Genomic DNA, 25,385 nt, shown 5'->3' with positions numbered 1-25,385 from the left:
CTGATTTAATGTATACATGCAGGAGTAAATCGACTCCCAATCTCATTATCTGGGTGTTTTAGTCCAACTAAGAAAAATTCTATTTAGTGCGATTTCATTAGTGTTTACATGTACTGTAAAAGTCTGGCTTTAGTTGGACTAACACAATAATTCGATTTTCTTAGTGTGCTTGTAAACGTACTCTGTGTTAATGGTTCCCCTCTGGCGCTGGGCAGAAGGGCCGGGAGGGGGATGGAATCGTCTCACGCCAATGGACACCCCGCGTCCCCTGCTGTGCGTAGCTAGGGGCCCTTTGTAGCTAAACTGTTAGCTCACTCTGGGGGATTTTGCTGCTGGGAAAGCAGGTGAAGGAGGCGCTTCCTGTTCCCTTAACTGGAAGCAGAGGGGATCTCCGCAGGGGGAACAGCGTGGTCACTGAGTCAGGCGCTCCCCGCCATCCCTGCTGGCACCGCCCACCACGGCAAGGTCATTGCATCCACACTGCCGGGACGGGCACGCCGAACACGGGAGACGCGCATTACCGCAGCACCTCCGCATCCACACTGCCGGGACGGGCACGCCGAACACGGGAGACGCGCATTACCGCAGCACCTCCGCATCCACACTGCCGGGACGGGCACGGCAAACACGGGAGACGCGCATTACCGCAGCACCTCCGCATCCACACTGCCGGGACGGGCACGCCGAACACGGGAGACGCGCATTACCGCAGCTCCTCCGCATCCTTGGGTTTCATGAATGTGACATTAATGTCGCCCCGGGACACGGCCTGGGTTATGAAAACGCTTTCTATGGTTTCATTATGCTAATCGCCCGAGTCCATTTCATTACCGCGGCCCCTCGGCTGCATAATGAAGCGCAGTGCGAGGATGCCGATTTCCTGCATGCGTCGTTTTTCCCAGCTTGCCTTCACACCCTGAAACGTGGCCTCTCCGGGTCCAGGGCCGAGCGGCTGTGTTCGCTGGGCGAGTGCGGGGGACGTAGTCCGTGAGGTCATCGGGTCACCCAGCATGACGCTCGCTGACCGATGGTGGCGGACTTGGGTTGCCTTCTAGGGAACGGGATCCGGGTTCTCGGAAAGCTCGTGGCCTTTGCTGGTAGGGCGGCGTACTTGGAGGTGATCTGCTGATGCCCCATGTTCCAGCATCATCCTGAGCAGAGACACATGTGCCCTGTGGGGCACCCTAGACTGGATGCCGCTGGTTTCCTGTTTTTATGTAAATTAAATCCTTTCAGTATAATCCAGCTTTGAGGTGGGGAGGGGGGGGCAGTACATTAGTGTCCTTAGAACTGTATCTTTCAGTGCGCAGATTTTTAAATTGACCTTAACTGAGAAGATCCTGCATTATTGATTTTATTAGGATCAGCGAGAGCGGAATGGTACTATAGTCTGGCGGCGTTGATCTGCTGAAAAGCCACGTTTCATGTAGTTACTCATCACCATCTCTGTCTTCATGCTGGAGGGTCCTTGGTGGGTCTGTGCTCCTCACTGATTGCTCTGGGTGCTTTGGGAGCCTCAGGGTAACCAGAGGTCAAGGGAGCCGCCCATCTCCTCTGGGGTCAAAGGTCAACTGTCGTCGTAAGCCAGGTTGGGTGGAGGTTAGGGGGTGTGGTGGCGACACTCAGGCGTCTCACCAGGGATGGGTGGGGGCGGAAGTTTCCAAGGGCAAAACCCCAGGGACGGCATGCATCTTCATTAGCGTGTCCCACCCCCACAGCCGTCCCGGCAGGGAGGGGCTGTTGCCCAGCTGTTTTGGCGGCGGCCCACCGAGCTGTAAAGCACAGCTTGAAAGGCAGGATGCAGGCCTGGCTGCTGAGAGAGGGGCTGGAGTGTCTCTTTCCTGTCCCGTGGGGGGGGGGCCTTTCCCTTTCAGGGCCGCGCGTCACCCTGAGGTCGCTGCTCCGTCGGCCTGCGCTTAACGCAGGAGTGCAGAGAGGGATGCAGGAAGGGGTGCAAGGGATGCGTGAATGACAGCGTGTGTCGCTGTGGGTGAATGCTGAGCAGTGTGCTGAATGAACCCCCCCCCCCCCCCCCTCGGCCTGATTAACATCCTGCTGCATAAACGGTGTAGTAGCGGTGTGTCTCTGCTAGGGAAGCGTGTAAGGAACAAACGACACTGCTGTGGGGGTCTGAGCCCTGCTCCCCAGCCTCTGGCAGTGCTGTCATGCAGATGGAGAATCCGAGGTCTGAGAGGCTGACCCTCCCCTTCCCCCTCTCCCCCCCCCCCCCCTCCCCACAGGCATGGCTCACAGCTCCCCAGCAGCGGCGACCTCGGCCGCAGGCAGCGCCGCTGACAGCTGAAGGGGGCGCCCTCGTCCCGGGCTGGAATGACGCAGCAGGAGTGCATCCCGGCAGCAGAGTGACGAGCACGCCGACGACGATGGGCCTCAGCGCCTCCAGTTACCCTCACTCGTGCCCCCCCCGCGTGGCGGGCAGCTCGCAGGCACAGCAGACCTTCATCGGTAAGACCTCCCCCAGTTGTCGGGTCTGAGCTCCATTACTCCGTATATGTTTCTCTATTTGCTCGTACGCCTCCCCCTCCGGACCCCGTCACCCACTGCCAGTGTGCATGCGCACGTATCATAGACACCAATAACAAAATGGGGGGGGGGGAATATTCCTTTCAAAGTAAAGGTTTGCTAAACATCAGGGGTGGTTGGGGGGAATCCAAGCTAACCCCTGCCAAATTCAGCCCGTTACCCCTGATTGGGTAGGTGTGCAGGCTGACGGCATGATTGGCTGAGCTTGGGCTCCCCGGCAGGGGGGGTGTGTTGTCATCAGCTCATCGCGTGTCCTGCTTCCCCAGGCAAGCGGCCCTCCCACCCCCAGATAACCTTTCCTTGCTTCTCCTGAAGTCAGGACAAGTCAGCCCGCTTTCCTGCTATGCCGAGGAGGATGGGTATGAGTGGGGCTTGTGCTTCTGACTGGCCTCGCGTCATCTGGCCGTGGCTCACAGAGCGATGGAATCGCCGCCAAGGCCTTTGGGGCAGGGGTGTGCTGTAGGGTGGTTAGATTCAAGGAAGGATTAAAAAAAATCATTTCGTTAACTGGAATAAAAATAAAGATGACAGTTTTCAAAAAACTGCAATGAACAGTGCAACACAAACTAAAACGAAATAGAAATGCGGGCAAAATCAGTTACGTTTTAGTTTTGTTACGTTTTGGCCCCTCGAGTTGCACTGTGGTTGAGGGTCGCAATTTACGTCACGCCGGGTGAAAGTCACTTCCGGTGTGGTTTCCAAACATGGAACTGAACTATAACTAAAAGGATAACTAAAATAGAAATGATCATATAATAAAAACTAAACTAAGACTGTCTGTACGTTCTTAAAAGAAACTGAGACTGAACTAAATCTGAAAAAACACAATGGAAAACTAAATAAAAATAAAAACTATTGCAAATTTGAAAACTGTAGGTGTGCTGGTCGCTGGAGGAGGGGGGGGGCAGGAAGGCAGGCATTTCTAAGGAAGGCTTCCCTGGCAATGGAGGGCGGGGGCCGTGCTGACCCGCATTGTGATGATAGCTGTGTCCTGCAAACTGCCTGTTTGCCTTGTCTGTCTGTATTCCCCGACCCCCGAGTCTCTCGCCGCCGTCGTGTCAGATAAAACAGACCTGCTCTCTGTGTTTGTTTTCCTCAGTGCGCTGCCTCTGTTAAATGGACAAACCACCCCTGAGCAACAAGAGCATCGCTGATAACCAGCTTTTTAATCGACATTAGCAGGAAATAATGCGTTTATAACCCAGCAGTTCACCCCCCCTTCATTATTTGCTGTCCTTGGTCTGCTAAGTATATGATAGAATGTTAATTTCAAGGTAATTTACATTTGATAAGCGTTGCAGTTTGGAATAACATTTTTCTGGGTGCTGAATCTCTGGGTAATTAGTATTAATGTATTTTGTCTTCCCTCATATTTATTGAAAATTGTACCCCCCCTACCCTCCTCCCCCCCCCACCCCACACACATACACACAAACAGAATTGTCGCCGTCCACAAAGACACTAAAGCCCCCCTATTTCTTAGATTTTCGTTATTTATTGTCGTTCTCGTGCCCTGCTGAGTCCGGCTGCTCTGCTCTGCCCCCTGCAGGCACCTCCTCCTACACACAGCAGGGCTACGGCTGCGAGGCCAAGCTCTACAGCCTGGAGCAGCATGGACCCGACAAGCCGCCGGACAAGAAGAAGCGGAGTTCGGGCCTGGCCACGCTCAAGCGACGCCTCATCCGGCGCCGCAAGTCGGGCCGCGCTGCCGACCATGCCCGCCACATGAGGGAGCTGCTGAGCGGCTGGGACGTTCGGGACGCCAACGCGCTAGTGGAGGAGTATGAGGGCACCATGGCACTCAAGGAGCTGAGCCTGCAGGCCGGCCTGGCCAGGCCGGAGGCGCGGACGCTGGCGCGTGACCTGGCCGCCCTCTACGAGCACAAGTACTGCACAGATGTGGACCTGATTTTCCAAGACGCTTGCTTCCCGGCGCACCGCGCCATTCTGGCCGCCCGCTGCCCCTTCTTCAAGACGCTGCTGTCCTCGCAGCCCGAGTTCGGCGCTCAGGTGCTGTTGGACGTGCGCACGGCCGGCATCGACGTGCCCATGTTCTCGGCGCTGCTGCGCTTCCTGTACACGGGCGAACTGGCGCCAGGTGAGGCGCGCCTGCAGAATATCGACGTGCTGCTGCAGCTGACGGAGGAGTTCGGCACGCCCAACCCGCTGGATGCTGACATGCGCGGCCTCCTCGACTACATGTGCTACTACGACTCCCTGCTGAGCTTCACCTCCGACGGTCAGCTGGTAGAGGCATTCGGGGGCGAAGCGGGGCCCGGGGTCTGCGCTGCGGCCGGCCCGGGCCGCCCCGAGGAGGAGCTGCGGGCGCACAAGGCCGTGCTGTCGGCGCGCTCGCCGTTCTTCCGCAACCTGCTGCAGCGGCGCATCCGCACGGGCGAGGAGATGACGGAGCGCGCCCTGCAGGCGCCCACGCGCATCGTACTGGACGAGTCCATCATCCCGCGCAAGTACGCGCGCGTCATCCTGCGCTGCATGTACACGGACGCTGTGGACTTGTCCTACGTGCTGCGCTCCAGCCCGTCGGCCGGCAGCCTGGGCGAGGTGCAGGCCCTGGTGGCTGGCAAGGTCGACCTGAGCCGCGCCGAGGAGGCCATGGAGCTGTATCACATCGCCCTCTTCCTGGAGTTCAGCATGCTGGCCCAAGGTAAGAGAGAGACACACGCTGGTGCAGTTACACTGTATGGCTGTGTATATGTGCACAAGCGGGGAGGAGCAGCGGTATGGGGAGTTTGTGTGTGTGTGTGCGTGACTCATACTTTCTTGAATGGAAGTGTAAGCGCTGAATGAGTCCACGTCAGGCAGTCGGCTGGCCAGCTCGTCAGGAGCACGCTGTCCTCCCTAGAACTTGAAAGAGGAACGAGATACAAACGAGACGGATCAAAGGGACGGGTGTCTGTGTTCGTGAATTGGCTGTTTGAGCCGCCGGTCGCCGTGGAGACGAGCTGTGACGGGCTTCGGGGCCTCGTTATGGCCCTTGATCCTCTCCGTCGTTCCGAGCCGGCCTCCGTCCCCCAGCCTCGGGTGCGATGTGGGCTAAGAAGCTCCCCAGGAGGGGTTCCTGACATACGGATCTGTGAGCAGGTTTCCCTGGAGACCATCGGAGTATTGTCTGGGTGGCAAGGGGTCATTTAGACCCCCAGTTGTGGGGGGTGAAGGGCAGTTTGGCTGAAGAAGTAGATGCTGTACTAAGACATACCCCCCCCACCTTGATATCTGGGACTCAGGACAAGCTTGACCCCTGTTTTCTGGAAGGGAATTGAGTGATTAATGGCTCCGATTGGGACGGCAGAGACCCCAAGGTCACTTGCCGGAAGCCGGGCGTGTCGGTGGATGGGTGGGGGGGGGGGGCGTGCGGACAGCTGAAGAGGTCCATGAATTTTCTCAAAGCGCTGCCAGCGCCTCTCTGGGTAGCCGTTAATATCGCCGTTTCTGGTAATTGCCCTTATGGAGGGGAGAGCCGCGTCGTACATCAAGCCCTCTGTCGCCATGGGTACTGTTGCCGTGCGTCACCGGTCGCGGTTCTCTGCCTCTGTCTTCTCGCCGTGCCGCTTTGTGCCGCCGCTCTCCGCCGTCTTATGCTCTTAATTATGCTGCGCTCCCCACGTGGCCGATTAGCTCGGTGACGCCCCCCTCTGACAGTCAAGCTCGGTAGCCTGAAGGACAAGTTTAAATTTTTTGCGCATTGGCGGTGTAGCTGCCCAGAGGCTTGGCTAGTTAGCATGCATAGTGCGTCTGCCGGTAGGGGGTGCGGGGCCATTAACGCCCCCCCCCCGACACGCTTATCGGCACACAGGGAGAATCACCGCGTCCGTCAGACCTTCATTACTCTGCTTATTTATTGTGACCCAATGAAATGTCAGCCCTGTCCTTCCTGCGGCACCTGGACGGCAACCCCTGTGCTGAATACCCCCCCCCCCCCCACGCCCAGCAGGCTGAGGAGGCTGACGCGCTCAGGGGGGGGCGGAGCACTGTGGTTACCTGAATGCCCTGTGTGGAGGGGCTCTGCTGCTCTTCTCACCAGAGAATAAATAAATCTCAGCGACAAAGTGGTGAGGTTTGCGAAATGTATTCATAAGGGGGGTGGGGTGCAAATCATATTCCAGCCTCTGATGTCAGCAAACGGTGTCCTGGGGGGGGGGTGCTCAAGCAGTATGTGGTCATTTATAATATGAACCCACCATCCTTGGCAATTCAAAAGGGGGGGGGGGGTTACCTGACGTGTGCAGCAGACACTTCCTTCACAGGGTATTTGTATCCTGTTTGTGTTTTGCCCGCCGTTTATTTCATAATCCAAGCCGCTTCTCCGTCTGTCACATGTGGGACGTGCTTTAGACTCGTGTAAGGGGATTCGACCCCACCCCTTTTTCCAGATCCATATTTATTCTAAATGAACCTTAAGCCAATATTTTGTTGGTGAGCTTGTATCTCTTTTGGCCATATGCTTGATTTAAAAGCTCCATCTGTTTCGTGTGTGTGTGTGTGTGTGTGTGTGTGTGTGTGTGTGTGTGTGTGTGTGTGCGTGTGCGTGTGCGTGTGTGGTTATTTTATGGGGACCAGATTTTTATTTTATGAAAATCCGTGAAAACTTAAAATGTAAAAACGCTTGTATTTTTGTTTGGTTACTTATGGTTAGGGCTGGGTAGGGGTTAAGTTGTCATAGTTAGTATTTATTCATAGTATTATGAATGAGCAGTCCCCAAAAAGATATCATTACACAACTCTGTGCGTGATTTATTTATATTTTATATTTGCCACATTGTGGGGCTCAAATATGGTAATATTTTACTTTTTAACCTGTGGAGTCCCCACAGTATAAACCTCCATTTTATTTAAATCTGTGACTGCAATCAAAAACTAAAAAATGCCAAAAATCTTGTATTTTGTCTGGTTACTTATGGATAAGGTTAGGGCTGGATAGGGGTTCAGGTCGTCATTGATGGGATTAGGGTTTTGCCCACAGAAATGACATGAGAGTCCCCATATTGATATTAATACATGAACTGTCTGCCTCTCTGTCTGTCTACCTGTCTGCCTGTCTGTCTTTCTTTGTGGTAGTAAATACTCGGCATGAAGTGTATCTATACATCCTGTGTAAATAAGCACTTTGTTGCTGTGCCGTCCCGCCCCGTCACTGGCCTTCCGGAGCATCAGCCATGACCCCATGTGACCCCACGTGACCCCATGTGACCCCGCTTGACCCCCAATAGGCCTGTGTGTCCTTAGTGTCGCTGGCCTCATTGTACTGCGTGCGTCTTGGTTTTCTGTGTGACTGGCGTTTCTTTCCTTCTCTTCCCTTGGCTCAGTATTTGGTCTGTCTCACACCTCTCCAGCACACTGTCTCTCTCTTACTTTCTCTCGCTCTCTCATCCTGTTCCCTGGGCTAAACCCCTGGGTCTTTAATTAGTACACCAGTTCAGGGCAAATGTAAGCAGATTTGATTGGCTGCTCTCCCAACATCTGCACTGTGGGCCCCACCCACAAGCTCAGCTTTTCACCAATCGCTGATGCACTGTATTGTTCCCAAAGGATCATGTTCACCCAAGTGTAAAATTACCTTTGTGGATGCACCCCCCCCCCACCGTCTGATGACCTTGTTCCTGTCTTTCTTGATGACCTGATCTTGAAATCTGATACATATTTCGTCTTCAGGGACCCCCTCCCGCATCGGTGTGTATCGTCCTGCCTGTGTCAGAGGAGCAGAGATGTCTGTTTTGAATGCCCCAGAGTGAATAGTTCTTCATCTCTGTCAAATATTGCCCACACCATCAGACAGAAGTGTTGTCTGCTGGTCCCTCGTCTGTCCTGCATTCATTTTATTGTTGATTTGCGTCCTTTCAGACAATGTGCAATTTCACCAGCACCCCCCCATTCCATGTCCACAGAGAATCTGTCTTCAGATACCGCTGCCAACTTGCAGAGCACCAATGGACTGATTGGCTGGAAAACAACTTTGGCAGCACTTAGACTGCTGTCATGTTCACAGAGCCAGTTTAGCACTGTGACGAGCTTGGGGGGAGGATTTCTCGGCATGTCAGCCCGAGCGTAGAACGCAGAGCTCAGTCACGATGGCCGATGGCGAGAGGATGGGGCACCTGCTCGCCAACCTGTGGCCCTTTTTTTTTTTGCCTGCAGCAGAGTGTTGTGGAGGCCGAATGGATGCAGCCTCAAGAGCTGTGATCCCAGCATGCCTTTCTCTGTAAGGGTGCGTGCTGTGGAAGCGACACTCATCCAGGTAAAGAGAGGAGCGAGAGAGGGGATTTAAAAAATAAAAAAAAGTGAAATTCATTGTCCATCTTCCAGAACGCCGGGTGACGCCCTTTGAGGTGAAGGAAGTGCATAGACCTCGATTCACTTTGTGGAAAACGGGCGGTTTGTTTCCTCCGTCTGTCTCCCAGGGCCCGATGGCGTTCAGAGCGGCTCAGGAAGGTTGTGGTCGAAGTGGTTGATACATGCGACCTGACAGCCTGCCTGTAAATAACGGCCCGCACCCCCGAAAGCAAGCCCTCGCTGACTCTGTCTCTGGGGTCTAAAATAAGCTGGAAAATAGGCCTGGAAACCGGGACTCTTGCTGCAGCGATCGGCGACAGGTCTGGGTTTAAATTTGGACCGACGATGATGGCCGCGACGGGCTGCGACACGGTAGCTGTGCGTGGCGGTCGGCCAGCCGGCTGGGGGAGGGGGGGGGGGGCGATCCTCGCGGCTTCACCATGCTGCCCCCCGCGGGGATCTTCCTGCTGCCCCCGTTTCTCTCGGTCTCCGAGGCCCACGGAAGCCAGATGAAAGCGAGATGAAAGCGAGAGTGTGGCCGGTCTCCATCGGTCTCAGCCGGGCCAGACCCCCCCTCCCGAAGGCTGCCTGAGGTGTGAGTCTGCATAACTTAAGGTCATGTGGGAGGTTGCACTCTGGAGGACAGGGTCCCGTTTCATACACGCCGAGAGTGAGTAGGATAGTGAGCAGATCTGTCATTTAAGACGACGACTCCCTGGGGAGTGTCGAAACCACCAGTCAAATGGGGGGGGGTGCTGCAGTCACAAAGGGCCATTTCCCTGGCAGCGTCCGCTGTGCACAGGCCTGACATTTTAAAAGCTGCTCTGAGGTACCCATGCATTTCCACAGATGCCCCTGCCTGAGCAGATCTCCCCATACCGAGACTGACAGGACAATGGGGACCGAGTCCCCACCGCCCCCCCCCCCCCCCCCCACCTAAGGAGTGAACGTGTGAGGGTTTAATAACCTGTCATCGTCACCTTCAACCCCATGAGGAAACCGGCTCCATGGACAGTAGAGAGATGCATAAACAGGAGGGATGGGGTTGAGGGGGTGTCGAGGCAGGAAGCAGAAACAGGACACCAGCTATCAGCACACGCTGCAGGGCCGCCCACCCCCCCCCCCCTTTCCACGGTGCGATGACCTCGATGCTGTGTCCTGCACGGTTTGTTGTTTCCTGATTGGGCAGCCACGCTCCGTGACCGACGTGTCACATCTGTGTGTTGGGGCATGGGGGGGGGGAGCGGCATGGGGGTGTCCGTGCACCAGTAACTGCTCATGTTTATGGATGGGAGCCCCTGTATGTTCCGCTTCCGTCTCGCCCAGCGACAAAGTGGCCCAGAAGAATATCTATTTTCTAGAACTTTCTCCAGCTTTCCTCCCACTGTTGGTGAAACCGACACTGTATGTAGGTGCACGTTTCCATGGGGACACTGGAAATGATTTCCTAGATGAGGGCCTCTGTGGACAAGAGGCCATCTGAAGTCGGGCTTCAGTTATAGAAAAACCAATAAAAAATCCCTTCGAATTGCCGAGGATGGTGGGTTTGGGCCGGCCGTTCATACAGCTGTACATTGTGGTCCTCGGGCAGGCCTCTGCTCTTTTTTTTTAGGGAGGGGGGTCGGGGGGAGAGAGGTCTCGGATTCAGGGGCGCCTAGCAACTTGGGCCATAGGTTATGGGGGTATGGGAATTTCCTGCAGTACTGGCTTCAGTAGGTCATTCAGCTTTTCTTTGTGATTGGTGGTTGGTCTGGGGCGGTGCCTCGGTGGTCCATGCCGGCAGTCTGCGAGCGTGTGATAGATGTCTATCACTTTTCCAGCACATCAGTCACCTGTGTAGGAGACGTCTGACCTCTGAACGTCTGACGTCTGAAACCTGTTCTGTGTGTGAAGAGGAGAAAACCCTTTTTTTCTGCAAGAAATCTCGCATGACACATGAATACAGCTATGAGTAAATAAAGCTTTGAAACGCAGGCTTGTTCTTATCTTCTCCGGTAAAGGTCAGAAGTTGCGTTGTGACACGCAGGTGGAAATTTTGACACCCACACGCACAGTGCAGGCAACTGCAAGCACTGCAACTGCACTGCAAGCAGAGGATTCGGCCCGAAATACTCCTCCCCGCAGCATGGTTCTGGTAACCGTTAGCATTGAAAAGCTATTTGTGTCACTGCAGAATGTCTCGTGGAGCATGTTTTCCAGGAAATGTGCTCTTCTGGTAATTCAGATGAACAGTGCTTGTGGGTTGGGTGAGTGTCACGGAGCAGAATCCTTATTGGTGGCCCTAGGGCCGTCATGTGGTGTTGGCAGCGGATCCATTACGACGACCTAAGTCAAGCTGCACTAACGCTTGTTTAATTGCGTAGAGACTCACTGCATGTCACCAAGGCGAGGCAGTGACCACCCAGGGTGTGTTTATAATCGATCCCTGTCAGTCAGTGGTAATATGATACTTTTTGTTTGCCAAAATGTTACTTAGGAGTAGATTTTCCAGTGGAAATTGAAATCTGATTTGCCAATATGGATGAAGTGAGTGATTTCTGTGATGATACTGGGCAGTAGAGATCAGATCACAGATTACAGATAGTCAGAATGTGCGGAAGGTGAGGCTCTGGCCCATGGCCTTGGAGACGGGCCCTAAAAAATGCTCAACGCGGATTACTGCGTAACACTGCATTGCATTAAACAGTCACTACATTTACATGCACAGAGGAACATGTGCAGAGTGCCTAGGCCAGTTTGAGTCCGATTGAACGTATACATGCAGGAGTAAATCGACTCACAATCAAATTATCTGGGTGACTTAATTTGACTTTGAGAAATTCAGTTTAGTACGTGTTTACAAGTCTGACACTGAGTGTTGCCTCGAATGACCCTGATTAATTTGAAAGCGCATTCCCTCTAATGCTGGCTTTTCTGCCCCCCCCCCCCAGGCTGTGAGGACCTGGTGGTGGACAGCCTCTCTCTGGACTCTGTTGTGCCGATTCTCAAATGGAGCTCGCAGCCCTACGGCTCCAAGTGGGTCCACCGGCAGGCCGTGCACTTTCTGTGCGAGGAGTTCAGCCAAGTCATGACCTCGGACGTTCTGTACGAGCTGAGCAAGGAGCATCTGCTCACCGCCATCCAATCGGACTACCTGCAGGTGAGGAGCCCTACAGAAATGAGTTTCGGCTGTGGGCCGACGTCAGCGGAACAGCGAGGCAAACCCACGCGCGTTTATGTATCCGTGGTAACAGTCGCGTTAACAACAGAGTGTCAGAGTCCAGAAACCACAGATGGGGGGTGTAACCCAGAAGCTCCCTGCTCCCCCCCCCCCCGTTGGCGTGCTGAGGTCCGATGCTGGTTGGCGTCACACTGATGGGCCTTTGGCTTGGGTTACTGTCACATGATCTCGCCCCCCCCCCCACGCTCTGTGACCAGGATTGCTGCGCTGTGCTGACGATCGGTCCATTTAAATAATAAAAATTTTTAATCTGGGTAATTAGCCAGGTTTTTAATTCTGCCGCTCCGCTCTGCTGACGTTGGGCTGAACTGTGGAAAGGACACAGGTTTTCATGCGACAAGGTGACAGCAGCCATGGGTTGCGACCTCGGGATGCCGTCCAGTCCGGCTAGGGGGAGGGGCGGGCGGCTAAAAGGCCTGGCCGGTATCTCAGACCTCTCGAAAACTGGAAAGCGGAACCTGAGCCCCCCCACCCTCCCCACCAGGCTTCCCAGCCAGATCAGATTAGCCGTTTCCTTCCACTTCCAAGGAGATCCGGCGCTCATAAGTTGCGCTAAATAATTTATCCGCTCTTTCGTTCAGAGAGCGAGCAGCTTGCAGTTTTACACTTCACCGCATTCATACAACAGGATGTTTAACAGACGTGGGGACCTGGGAGCCTGAGCATGGATCTCCACACCCGCCACGGGCTCCAGTTTTTCAGTGCCTCGCTGATCCCCTGCCCACGGCGATGCTGCGGAGCCCCCTGCCTGGGACATGGACAGATCACTGTCCCCGCTGGGGGAAAGTCCTGCCGACGTGGGGGTGGGAGGGGGGAGGCTCCATCCCAAATTTGTCCGGATGCTCTGAGGCATGAATAGATACTTATGTGCTGGCCCCTTTGTTCGTCTTCCGGCCCGCTCCGTGACGTCGGGTGCTGCTGGAGTCGTTAACACACGTTCCCTCATCAGTTGTGATTAACCCTCCCCTTTGCAGGCCAGCGAGCAGGACATTCTCAAGTATGTCGTGAAGTGGGGGGAGCACCAGCTGATTAAGAGGATGGCTGACCGAGGTAAGAGTCAGTCCGCGTGGCCCCGCCCCCCCAGTCCCAGAATCTCAATGATTTATTCTCCAGGTCTGCGAAGGAGCCTAGGGAATATTTGGGAAGCAGAGTGATTAATTCTGAGGGCCGACACGTGAGCTCCATCACCCCTGCCTGTGGTCGTCTGCTGGTTCAGCTGGCATCCATCGCTCCTGTTTTCATTCTCTCTGCTGCAAAATCCTCCTGCCATAATTAGAAACAGACCGATATGTCTAATAGTGTTACTGGCTGCTCGCTGTATTAATAATGCTTGGTGGTCCAGATTGAGCAGGGGTTTGGGTTCTTGCGAGCCCAAGGTATGGATAAGGAGTGGAGATGAATCTTGTGCTGACGCTGGGCATGAGCTGTCTGTCAGCGCTGAGGTGTAATGATGAGATTTGTCGGCACGGGGATTAGCAAGAAACCCACTGAGTCATCGCTGAGCAATGGATGTTTGATCAGGGATGAGCACTTCTGATTGGCGGTTATAGTATCGAGGGAGCTGGGGAGGTCTGATGGTGTCAGAGCTCAGGAGCGAGTCTTTTGGTGCTGAGTGACGGTGTTTGGTACCACAGAGCCCAACCTGCTCAGCGGAACAGCCCACAGCGTGAACAAGAGGGGGGTGAAGAGGCGGGACCTGGATGTGGAGGAGCTGAAAGAGATCCTGTCCCCGCTGCTGCCCTACGTCCGCATCGAGCACATCCTGCCGCCCAACAGCGAGGTCCTCTCCGATGCCGTAAGTGTGCGTGAGGCTGTTTGGGGCCACGTGCTCCGGGTGGGCGACTCCCCTGAGCGGCCAGGAATGGTACGGTCCAGCTCAGTGGCTGGAACCAGATGTCAGTACGTAAGAACTTCTGGTGGCGAAAAGGCCGCCTTGCCACCCACCCTGGCGCTCACCCAGACCCATTCATCAGCGGCAGCGAGTATGTGAAAGTGAGGTTTAATTGCATGACCTGCTGCCGTCCCCTTTGTGCCGCATTCACTGGGCTCAGAGGACTGTGAGCTATTGTCAGGTTGGCATTTGAAGATTATCAAGTGAGCCGTCTAACGGAAGGAAAGAAACGCCGTCTAGCTTTGAGCTGTAGTCCCCTCCCCCGAGCGGGAGGTCATGTGACACTCCACCTGCCCTGTCTGTATGGGTTTGGGTTTATGTACCATCTCTGCTTGCCCACAGATGAAGAGGGGCCTGATCAGCACACCCCCTTCAGACATGCTGCCCACCGCCGAGGGGGGGAAGGCCAACGCCTGGCTGAGGCAGAAAAGTGCTGGCATCTACGTGCGACCCCGCCTCTTCTCACCATACGTGGAGGAGGCCAAGGTATGGGAGCCAATCAGGTGTCTTTCCCCTGTCCATCCTGCTAATAGATGGATGGGTTTGGTACAATGGGGGCGGGTCTGACTTGTTGATGGACGGGGATGTGGTGGGCCCTAATTGGCTGAGATCACTGGGCCTGTGTGGAGGCCAGGAGCCTCTTGTGACCAAACTCTAAGGGCAGTCTGTCTGTACTGTACCCGGCAGGCTGTGCTGGACGAGATGATGGTGGAGCAGAGCGACCTGGTCCGCCTGCGCATGGTGCGCATTTCCAATGTGCCCGACACACTCTACATGGTCAACAACGCCGTCCCCCAGTGCTGTCATGTGATCAGTCACCAGCAAATCACCGGCGGGCAGGCAGCCCCCCCATCTGTCGTGGCGAATGAGGTGCCAGGTACGGGGGAATGGGGGGGGCTCTGGTTTGTGTGCCACTGTTCTGGAAGAGAGAGACCCCGAAGCCAGCATTCCTGTAATCACGCTCATGGAGTTGTTGTGTAATACCTGTTCCAAAATAAATTTGTATTCCAGCTCTGGCAGAGTGTGGGTGAACACGTGTTCCCCCTGAGGGCCTGGGGGTGAGGTGGGGGGGCACTGTTCTGTTTGTTTTTTTGTGCGTGTGTGTGTGTTATCTGTACATGGCTTTTGCAGCTATATTCCCCCCTCTGATTCCTCTGATTTATGACATGAGATGTGTGTGTGTAGAAGGGGAAGCCCCCAAAGGTCATTTGCATCGCTGATGTCGATTGGCTGCCCTGCCGCAGTGGGTGGAGCTCTCCCCCAAAGCTCCCGTGGCCAGTAGCTGGCAGAGTTGGGGTCTGAGAAGGCCTCTCCTCTTCGCCCGATTCGCAGTGCCCAAGCTGTCGGTGGTGAAGGAGATGATCCAGCGACTGCAGGAGCTCCGGCACACGGACCAGGTGCAGCGGGCTTACGCGCTTAACTGCGGCGAGGGAGCCACCGTCAGCTACGAGATCCAGATCCGCGTGCTTCGTGAGTTCGGCCTGCCTGACGGAGCAGCCGAGTTGCTGCAGGTGAGTGATGGTGGAGCGGGTTGGGGGTGTGGAGGTGCTTGTTCTGTCTGGGGCTTGTGAAGCTACTTTATTTTTCATCGTTTATTATTATTCTGCTACATCCAGAACGGCATCATTGATGTCCTGTCATTTATCTTTATCTTTTTTTTTTTTTTTTTTTTTTTAAACTTACTTTAGAACCCGCACAAGTTCTTCCCCGACGAGCGCTTTGGAGACGAGAGCCCGGTGCTTGCACTTCGCCAGGCGAGTCGATGTCGGGTCAACAGCACGCCAGTGGTGGATGGCGGCTTCGCAGATCTGGAACCCATGGCGGGCTTCCGCCCTCCGCTGCCCCCGCCCCCTCCACCCTACCATCCCCCCACCACACCTGGCCACAACCAGCTGAAGGCCAGCTGGAGACCTCGTGTGCCCAGCCAGCCCCCATCCCGCTCCTTCTCGTATCCATGCAACCACACAGTGTTGCCTCGACACCCCACCTCTAAGCATGGGAGCCCCGCCTACCCAGCAGCCCCCAAGGTCCTGCCCCCGGACTGTACCAGCCTGCCCGGTGTCCGGGCGATCCCCCCGGACAAGCAAGGGGTGAGTATTTAAGGGGGAGGAGCTGCTGACCTCTCTGAGAAGGTGTTTCCCAATCCGCTACTCGGGCACCCATAGTCGGTCCATGTTTTTGCTTCCTCGCAGCTACCGGAGCAGGAATGTGGACTGTCAGTGGGTCCCTGAGGACCGGATTGGGAAACACTGACCTAGTAAAAGCCTAGCTCTTCTTCTTAAATGGCTGTTCTTGTTGTAATCTGGAGTCCTGATGCTGCCTTCTGCAGAACATGGAGCCGGTCATCAATGAGTTCATGCCAGATATCGCCATGGGCGTCTCGGCCATGAGCCTGAAGGAGCGGCGCTCCCCGGAGGGCCCTGCGGACGGCGAGCGTGGCGACTTCCACTCGCACGCCTCCACCATGCCCCCCCCGCAGCACTACACCACCGGACCTGGGACTTGCCCCCCCGGCCGACACGGTCTGCCCCCCTGCAAGAAGCACGGTCCTGAGCCCCAGCCAGATGTCCGTTCCGACTTCCCCGACCTCTACGATTTCCCCTGCCGTCCCACCACTCCCGGCGCCAGCCGGCGCACGCCACCACCCCCACTGCCCTACGTGGGACCCGACCTTTACGGTGCCGCCCGCCCAGTCCCCGGGCCCCTCCCGCCGGCCTACATGCCTGACATGCCGCCCCCCGCCTGGCCCCCTGCAGACCCCCTGCGCCTGGACGTTCTGGAGCAGCCCCTGCAGCGCGTGCCTGTGCCTGCCACCCACGTCTCCAGGGGGCGCTCCAAGAATGAGTCGGACCAGACCTGCGGCCTGGCGCCGCTGCGCTCCCCCAGCGCACCGGAGGGGTCTGCAGGCGGGGCCGAGCCTGGGGGGGTGCTGCTCCCCCACTGGAACAGCAGCGGTGAGGAGGCCGTGTCTGGCCGGGACCGCAGGTCTCCCAACAAGCCCGAATACTCCTACCGCAAATCTGCACTTTAACCACGGACTGGAGCACGAGGAACTAAGGGAGAAGGGAGGGCTGGGTGGGCAGGGAGCTCCATGGCGAGGCTCCATCGCGAGGCTCCAGCGGCCTGATTAGCTGGCCCAGAGCTGTGTGATGACCCAATAAGTTCCTGCTTTTTCACTATATCCCCCTCCTGTTGTGTCCTGGGCCCCCAGCTTCTCGTGTCCCTCTGCTACCACCATTGATCGGTACGGAGGCTCTGGATGGACCCCGCATTAGCTTGACGAGACGATCCCTTCCCGCCCCAGGCCTCGCTTCAGTCTGCACACACCTTTAAATTGCAAATATTATGACAATAATGGCTAATAGCTAGACTGCAGTAAGTTACGTGCGTTGTGGCTGCTGCTGTTCGGAGGTGCCGCCTGTCCTGCACGTTTCACCCCCGCCGGGCTGGTCATGGCAAACACCTCCCTGTGTTACTGGACGCTCTGTGTTTATGCATCATCCTCTGGGTTCAGATCCCAGGCTTTGGCTGTTTGACATCACATGCAAACATACCCGTTTAGTAACAGCATTATTTCCCAGTACCGATCGAAAGTACTTGGGGTCCAGACCCATTTAGGCCGTTAACGCTAAGCTCGGCATCATCCCCACCGGCACGCTGTCGAACCCGTGACGCAGACGTATCCCTGTAGTGCATGTGGTCGCGTTCGCCCTAAGGGCTATCTCTGTTCCAGATGCCAAACTGCCCTGCTCCACGTACCCTAAAGTGCAACCCATAATAAGCAGAGGCCGTCTCCAGGTAACAAGGGACGGTTTGATGGCTCATCGGAGTAGCTTGACACAGCGGGTCCCTTTATTAGCCGGCGCAGCACGTGGTACACAGTACGCATGATAGCGACCTGCCGGCAATCTCCACACGCGATGTCAGCCTCATTCTCCTCCTCTATCAGTCTGCGGCGTTCACCATCATTTCCTGTCCCTAACTGCCCCCGTTTCCTGTCGCCTTTTTCAAATTTTTTTTTCTCATAACCGGAGAGACGACTCTTCCGCGCCGTGCAGTGGATCTTTTTCCAGCCGCGTGACAGGCAGCCGTGGTTGCAGTTGCCAGGTAACTTCCCCTCCATGTTCCAGCCCGAGGGATTCTGCTCACTAAAGCCACGTCTGAAAGATGGGGGTGTGTTTCAGCCGGCCAGCTTTGGTCATAGTGCATTGTGGGAAAGGAATTGGCAAAGTGTAATTTTCCCTGTGGTCTGGTGTTACTGATGGCACTGTTGGGGCGGTTGAGTCGCCTGTGTCATGGAACCACTAACCAAAACCCGAGTGGGATGTTTCCAGGGACATCTGTCTGGTTTCCTGTCTCATACGTGACCCGATCCTGCTTCCCCTGACCCGTTCCTCAGCCGGTGCTGCCCCGCTGTGCTCGGCTGAGTGTCACCGCGACTCCGGACCTCTCTCCTCGCTGCCTGAAACCTCCTGACCTCCACAGTGCCACCTCCTGGGCTAATCTTGAACCTACAGGCGGGCTCCTGTTTTCTGTGTTCCCCCCCCACACACTGCAGATCTCTACCTCTGTGCCCTATATCGCTTGTAATAAACCTGCCAATTTATCGGCGTTTTAGTGTCGGTCGCTCATGCGATGCAGCCCCGCGCCGTCGCTCGTATGCAAATCCGCCTCCGTCTCTTACTGCTAATTCCAGTCTTGACATCGCTAAGGTGCTTGCAGACTTAGCCGCAGCCCTCGCCATCAGCATCTGCAGGGGATGCGCCGAGGACAATGCGCGTCAGCCGTGAGCCGCAGGGGGCGGCGTAGCGTCGCAGTGCTTTGAAAATGTGCTAATGTGGGGGCCGGTGTGTCAGCCCAGGGCCCAGTTTCATGCTCTGCCTCTGTTCTTGTGGGTCTGTTGGGGGAGGAGGGGGGGGGGCTGTTTCAGCAAGGCTCAGAGAGACTTGGTGACTTAGCGGTTCGGGAGAAGGCTTTGCCTCTACAGTTACGCCACTTCTGCATCTTCTCTCTGCTTTGGTTTCACTCCCCCCATATCACAGTGCTCCAAAGCAGCCCCCCCTACATCTAAAGGCCCTGGCCAAGTCCAAATGTCAGCATCCACCTCAGAGGTCAGGGCAGAGGAGCTGGGCAGACCGAAATAGCGCCCTGACCCTGCCGCGGGACTCCGCCACCCCTCCCACTCCTCCGGATGGTGGCTGGGCGCTGACTCCTGTTTTCCATTTTTAGAGAACATACCTGTTGAGATCTAAGAACCTGATGGCGTTCGTTTGAAGTCTCCCCACGTAGCCCCTATCTGGGCTTATTTTCCGCTTCAGGCCGTCTCGGTGGATAATGCGGAGTTCGCTTTCCTGTGGTCTGCACTGCTCCGCGACGTTGGAGAGGAATGCCGTCTCCTAGAGCGGAAGTTGGGGCTTGGACAGAGCCGTCCTTCTGCCGTTGGCACCGATTCCACGCGGAGCTGAAGGATCCTTCTGTTTTTTTTTTTGTTTTTTTTTAATTATTGGAACAGCAGGTCAATTCCACTTTGTGTCATCCCCGCGCTGGGAAGTGATCCAGCTTGCAGCAGGAAAGGTTCCCCCTTTAAATCAATCTGAAGTGTTGTCTTTAGTCATTGGTGTTTTAATCCTGTCATCTTCATTTCACGTTATGTAGTCGGAGTGACGCCGCGGCAGGACAGTGACCCTGTGTTTCTGAAGGGCGAGAACCACTGTCTTGCTTCGGGAGGGGGCAGAGGGACCTGGCTCGGTCCAATCGGAGGGTACTGAAGCTGAAATTCCAGTCTGCGTCCAGTTAAGTGTGGGTTGTGTAAACAAAGGCCTCTTTTCAGCCTGTCCCTGCACGCGGGTAGGAGATGAACGGTTTATTCTTTCCTGTGATGCTAAGATGGTGCCACACACCTGTTTTTCTGCACCTCATCGGTGACCCCCACATGACCTCACCCCTTCCTATCCAGCCAGTTAGATCCCAAGTATTACATTCACAAGAGGGGAGCGACGCTGTTGAATTGTGGGTAGGGAGGCATGCGGTCCCATTGTTTTCTGGCCTTGTGGTGTTCACCAGCAGTATTAAGTTCTTTTTCTGCCTGGTGAGGGCCTGATGATGTCTGTTAGCACATGCAGAGTGGAAGGCAGTATGTGGTTCCTGTTGAATGATCCCTCCTGGGGCAGAGGTCGCCTCTTGGCCGCTGTGTGGGGCTCGCGGTCGGGTTTTCCTTTCCGGTCAGCACACTCGCAGCTCGAATCGCAGTGCGGTGACGATTTCAGCCAGCGTGACGCAGCCGCCTGCCCGGACCCCCACCCTGCTTTGTAAGCATGTGGCCGCTGTTCCCGAGATGACAGAGTAGCACACGGACCCTGGTGGAGCGCTGCGGGTCTTCACGTGGCTTCTGAGGAGACTTTGAGAGCAAAAAGGAAAAAAAAATAAAAATTCCATTCTGTTTGCTTCATGAGGAAAATATGCAGACCGCTGTTCATCCACACCCCCCCCCCCCGCCCCCATTTTTCCAGGACGAATCCAGCCGTCCCTTTGACGAGCGTGTGCCTTCTCCGGCCACCGGCTGGCCATTTCCCACGATGTGAACTTCTGTCCTATGCAAGCAAATTTTCTACAGAGCTGCGGTAACCAGACCTTTGTAAGACTCTACACATGCTTCATGTACATAGTGTTTTTGAGATATAGTATTTTTTAATTTTGTAGGTACCTTTGAACAGAAACCTCTGGAAAATGTCATTTGTTATGATTGTGTATAACAAGTATGTCTGCCATATTTGTTATATATATATATATAACCTAACACCTTTTCTTGTAGACAACTCGTACCAGGTTGTATAAAGTCTCACTGGTTCTATTTTTCTACTGCTCTCAGAGAGGGGGTGTTAACCGCAAGGAACATACAGTTTGCAACTGCGTAGCTTCTTCACAATAAAAGTGCTTCTACATACTTCTGGCTGCCTGATTTCATTCCACTTTGCAAACAGAAGTGAGCCTGCTAACCACAGGCTTCGCAAACGTGGCGGAAGAGGAGGAGAACAACAATGAGCCACAGGAAGTAGCATAAAAACAAACCAGTACTTTTATTGCGAACGACACAAAAAAAACAGCTAGGGCATGAATTTTTTTTTTTTAAACTAATTCTCCTTAAGCTTTAAAGACAACATGAATGAAGACGTGAGCATTGGCTGACAATCCAAGATGTGACAGACTGGCTTTCTGTCCAGCTTAGCTAACGGTCACGTACTATCGTCTTAGACCAGAGACTCCCGACAGACAGCCAGTGGTGCCAGAGACTGACGTCACCACAGAGACCCCCGGCTGCCTCAGCACCAGGCCAGCCTCACGCCGTTTCCATGGTACCATTGAGGCAAAGTCGGCTCCTCGGCTTGAACATGGCCTCACACCTTCTCTTTGGTCATTTGAATTTTTAATTTTATTTCCTAGCAACATAAAGGGTGTATCATGGGATGTACGGCTGCCAGCGCTCGTGCATGGGCAGATGGCATCCTCTGCCAGGGGCCTGGCGGGCAGCAGGGATCCCTCAGCTGCAGTAATACTGGCTAACGTTGGTCCGGCGCCGTTTCCGGCTCTGCAGCTCCTCAAAGAACTGCTGGATGTCCTCCGGCGCCACCACCTGCGGAAAGGTGGCGAACACCTCAACATCTTCAGCTGTTCTGCTTTTGCCAGATTATCAGGCCTGATCAGGGCGCTCATGGGTCATGCATGGTTAGAAAATCACTTGTGTAGCCTCCTTACCTTTCCTTCTTCCACAAACCTCTGCAGGTAGTCCTTCAACTCTGCCTTCATGTCATTGAATTCTGGGGAGCAGAGAGGGGTAGCTTCATGTTAAACTGGCCTCTCGCACGGCCGGTGCACCGCTAGCGAAGCAGCTCCGTGGCCCGGCCCGCCTCACCGTAGATGACCTCCAGCTGCTGGACGTGGTTGAGCGCGTTGAGAGCCGTCAGCAGCGGGTCACTTGCCCCCCGCTCTGATCTTCCCCTGTTCTCGTAAGCTAGGACAGTGTCGGACTCATCCAGCAGGAAGGGCACGCCGTTCGCCACATAGGCACGCTGCAGGGCGATGGGAGACATTGCATAAGAAGTTCTCCCAGCTTCCAGTGAGTACTTCTACAGGGGTGCCACCAGAAGTATACTGGAGGGGCATTAGGACCGTGGGGGCCACGTGGCTGGCAAATCTCAATTTTGGAACTTATTACTGACTTTCAAGTAGCCCAACGGGTCAATTATTTACACCTGCAAAATAAAGGGGACTTAATCCATAGATAAAATAAACTGCCGATTCCTCGGTTAAATCATTATAGACTCTATGCATGACAGAAATCAGCCAAGTCCGCTACACTACTGTCTGGTATGGGAACGTCAGCCGGACCCAGTGGCTCGGGATCAGGAAGGTGAGGGTTGGATGTCTGGCTGAGGATGGCGATGGCGGCATGGCTGTACCTTGCAGCTGATGCAGGTGCACAGCTGGCTGCGCCACACATAGGGCCAGAAGACCGCCCCCGCCCTGGGTCTGCACACGCCCTGGGCCTTCATCCTCTCTAGCTTGCACTGCTCTGCCGCGGTGCAGGGGAGTTCCACCATCTGCTCGTGCGTCCTCTTGCACCCGGACAGCCGGTCTGTCGGCACCTTGGATGTGGCGTGTGGGGAGGGAGACGTCGGCATGAAATACCAGCCCGACGTGCCAGTTTGTCACTTTGACGCTCATGCGGCCAAAGCCGCCAACTGGGACAGGAGTGACCTTTAGCTCCACCAGAAAGGTGTGCTACCGAAAGCAGACCCGTGCAGCGCGTCACAGCAAAATCCTGGCTACGCCATGCCAGGAGCAGGGAGACCTGTATTTCACAAGGACCATTAGCCTGCTAATTAACCACGAAGAAGAGTGGCAGAGCTTGGCTGCAGGATAACAACAGCTGTGGCACAGCGCCATCTGCTGGCAAAAATCTGGATTGCAAGCCCAATGTGATTCCATCCCCATAAGAAGCGATGGCCTTTCACCACCCACAAGTGCCTACGTGGTTCTGCACCAGCCTCAGTACCTTTTCTAACAGGCTGCTACTGGTGGATGGGTCTGGTCCTGCAGACTCCTCTGTCTTCTTATCATCCGAGTCGTCAACCTTTACCTCCATCTCTTCCTTGGACGGGCTCACTTTGGTAACCGGAGGCTCTGCAAAGTGTCATACATCTAATCAGGAACAAATGATATTTTACATGGGGGAGGGGGATGCTCCTGTTGTGCCTGAATTGCGTACCTGCAATGTGATCAGCGTAGTTCCATAAGAAGGGGGCTTTGTTCATACAGACCTCACACACCATCTCCTGCAGCTCCACACACTCTGCCAGCGTGCAGCCCAAGTGCTGAGGAGAAAGACGGCAGTCTGCAAATACACTCCCCACATGCTGATTGTCAGATTTTTTTTTTTTTTTTTTTATATCCCCATGCCCACACCCCAGTGTAAATAACTCACCCGTCCATGGAACCAGTCTTCACAAACAATGCACTGAATCATCTCATCTGGAACCTGGTAAGGATTAGTGGGAACTGCATTACCCAGGAGTATCTGTTAGCCAGTGCACACCCCCCTTCCACACAGTTGTGGTGAAGTCGCACTGGGTCAGGGGTCTCACCTGGTCCTCTGGGTCTGGATACGGTCTGTCACAGGTACAGTACAAGCCGAAGAAATTGTGGTTGTATTTGTTGTTGGGGTTCACTTTGTCCTTTTCCTTATACAAAACACGAGACACATGGTGGATACTGGGAGATCAGCAGTGATTATAATTTTAGGGAGAGGGAGAGGGTATAATATGACTTACTGGGAAGAGTTTACATTCCAATCCCTCAAACTTCGCATTGCCACAGTCACAGCGAAAATTTCTGCAGCCAAAGAAAAAGTCGAATAAACATGGAGAGGTTCTCACACCCAGGTGGTCAGCCTAACACAGAAAGTATGCTCACCCTAGGCTATGTTAGCACTCTTGTTCCACTTTCAATTACTGTGGTGAGGCTAATTAGTCACCTGACGTACAGCTTAACATGTAACTCAAGCATTACCAAAAAGCTGCATTTTTCTGCTCGTATGTGTTGGTTTGGCCAGCTTACCCCGAAAAACCCACCTACTCGCAAAAAACAGTGTCTTACAACCAACGCCAGAGGGAGCCGTTGATACACAACGAACGGATTTTATTTACATAAATCTACAGTAGTCTTAACCCGATATTGCTTACTTTGTTCAACAATCTTAAGATTGACCAAATACACCGTATAATGACCAGCAATTTTATATTAAATTAACAGTTAACTGCATGCAGACTTTCCGACATAACATGCTAGGGTATACAGAGTGCATGTTCTAACCCAGTGGTTCTCAGTCCTGTTCCTAAGGTGTTTCCATTCCAACCTGCTTTCAACTTTCCACATTCACTATTAGCAAACTAAGGACTATATAAGCCTGATCAACGTAGGGATGGAATAAAATCATTCGGCGGCGGCGGATTTAGAACCATTGTTATAACCACTGCATTCAATACCCGTTCATCACGGCCTTAGCCCCTGAATAGGGCTCACCTTTTAGTGTATAACTCGAAGAGATCATGTCCTTCATGACATTTGTATGAACAGGCGAGGCAGATCCCCGCCGGCTCGGCACCCTTTGGGGTGCAGGTGCTGCAGGCGTAGAGCGCCTGTCTCTTCACATACCCCTGCGGAAAATAAAGCGGGTGTTACACATTACCGCGAGATATCCGGGGAGGCCGGTAGGGCTTGGATCACCAAGAGGCAAGGTAAAACTATCATGCCCATCTGCTTTTATTTCGCATTCCTACACAACTATTGTCTTAAACAGAGTGATAAACACTGAATGTTTATATTTGCTGTGTTTATGGCCCCCAATAAATAATTTATTATTACGAAAATTGGTTTGTTTGATTGCGTTTCTAATGCTTTGTAGTCTGGGTTGCCGCTGCTCTCAATGGCAGCTGATTTTCGGGTGCATACAAGACGGAGGGAGACGCATTTTCCTACCTGCGGATATGAGCATTTGTCCGGATCGCTGGCGCCTAGCACCGCGTAGGCTATGTCCTCTAACTCATCGTCTTCTTCCAAAACGTCTACAAGAGAAACCGTGCTTTCCTCCTCGCCGTTCAGCGCCATCCTTAGAAATAGCGAGCTCTAGATAGACGCAAACACGCCCACCCCCTAATAACAATAGCGCGTTTTAACTTCCTCTTCCAGGGCGAAAAGGATAGACAACAGGACCGAATTGCACGGCGTTGTAATAAACCACGATTAATTATTGCAGCACAAAGTATACTGCACAACAGATATGTGGGTTGTAATCTTCACCAGTTCTACCTTTTCTGAGGGATACGCAGAAAACGAAATAGACGCGCGCAGGGAGCGATTATGTGGCGTTTCCGCTTCCGGGTCACGAAA

At 54.3% G+C, this 25,385-nt stretch overlaps 2 protein-coding genes across 3 annotated transcripts in view; one reads left to right on the top strand and one right to left on the bottom strand.

The window, feature by feature from the left end:
• btbd7 (BTB (POZ) domain containing 7) overlaps positions 1-18,546 on the top strand; it is a 34,540-nt gene extending 15,994 nt beyond the window's left edge. The window contains exons 2-11 of the mRNA XM_023802200.2: positions 2,241-2,463; positions 4,091-5,206; positions 11,760-11,968; positions 13,024-13,099; positions 13,684-13,844; positions 14,283-14,426; positions 14,628-14,817; positions 15,273-15,451; positions 15,629-16,030; positions 16,270-18,546. Of these exons, the coding sequence (XP_023657968.2) occupies positions 2,382-2,463; positions 4,091-5,206; positions 11,760-11,968; positions 13,024-13,099; positions 13,684-13,844; positions 14,283-14,426; positions 14,628-14,817; positions 15,273-15,451; positions 15,629-16,030; positions 16,270-16,971 (3,261 nt within the window). The 5' untranslated portion in view covers positions 2,241-2,381 and the 3' untranslated portion in view covers positions 16,972-18,546. The remainder of the gene's footprint in view (positions 1-2,240; positions 2,464-4,090; positions 5,207-11,759; positions 11,969-13,023; positions 13,100-13,683; positions 13,845-14,282; positions 14,427-14,627; positions 14,818-15,272; positions 15,452-15,628; positions 16,031-16,269) is intronic.
• A 2,446-nt stretch (positions 18,547-20,992) lies between these two features.
• LOC111838837 (ubiquitin protein ligase E3 component n-recognin 7) lies at positions 20,993-25,381 on the bottom strand. Of its 2 annotated transcripts, XM_023802203.2 has the most exons (12): positions 24,975-25,381; positions 24,519-24,652; positions 23,768-23,828; positions 23,582-23,677; positions 23,422-23,475; positions 23,206-23,311; positions 22,993-23,120; positions 22,397-22,582; positions 21,850-22,006; positions 21,693-21,754; positions 21,468-21,570; positions 20,993-21,435 (listed from the first exon to the last, which is right to left on the bottom strand). In XM_023802203.2, the coding sequence occupies exons 1-11, from the start codon at positions 25,101-25,103 to the stop codon at positions 21,478-21,480; spliced, it is 1,206 nt and encodes a 401-aa protein (XP_023657971.1). In that variant the 5' UTR covers positions 25,104-25,381; the 3' UTR covers positions 20,993-21,435; positions 21,468-21,477. The 2 variants fall into 2 exon arrangements, with proteins under 2 accessions (XP_023657971.1, XP_023657970.1); XM_023802202.2 differs by having other exon boundaries at positions 20,993-21,570.
• Positions 25,382-25,385: the final 4 nt, after the last annotated feature.

This window comes from Paramormyrops kingsleyae, chromosome 14 (genome assembly GCF_048594095.1).
Source record: "Paramormyrops kingsleyae isolate MSU_618 chromosome 14, PKINGS_0.4, whole genome shotgun sequence".
Taxonomy (NCBI): Eukaryota; Metazoa; Chordata; class Actinopteri; order Osteoglossiformes; family Mormyridae; genus Paramormyrops; species Paramormyrops kingsleyae.
This window is presented reverse-complemented; position numbering and strand designations above follow the sequence as displayed.

Bases quoted from the DNA above. Each gene is read 5' to 3' on its own strand.
- LOC111838837 (XM_023802202.2), bottom strand. From the start codon at position 25,103: ATGGCGCTGAACGGCGAGGAGGAAAGCACGGTTTCTCTTGTAGACGTT. The intron at 23,312-23,421 runs GTGAGTTATTTA...CTTTCTCCTCAG, and splicing joins AAGACTGGTTCCATGGACGG to CACTTGGGCTGCACGCTGGC. The intron at 23,121-23,205 runs GTACGCAATTCA...GACACTTTGCAG, and splicing joins CTACGCTGATCACATTGCAG to AGCCTCCGGTTACCAAAGTG.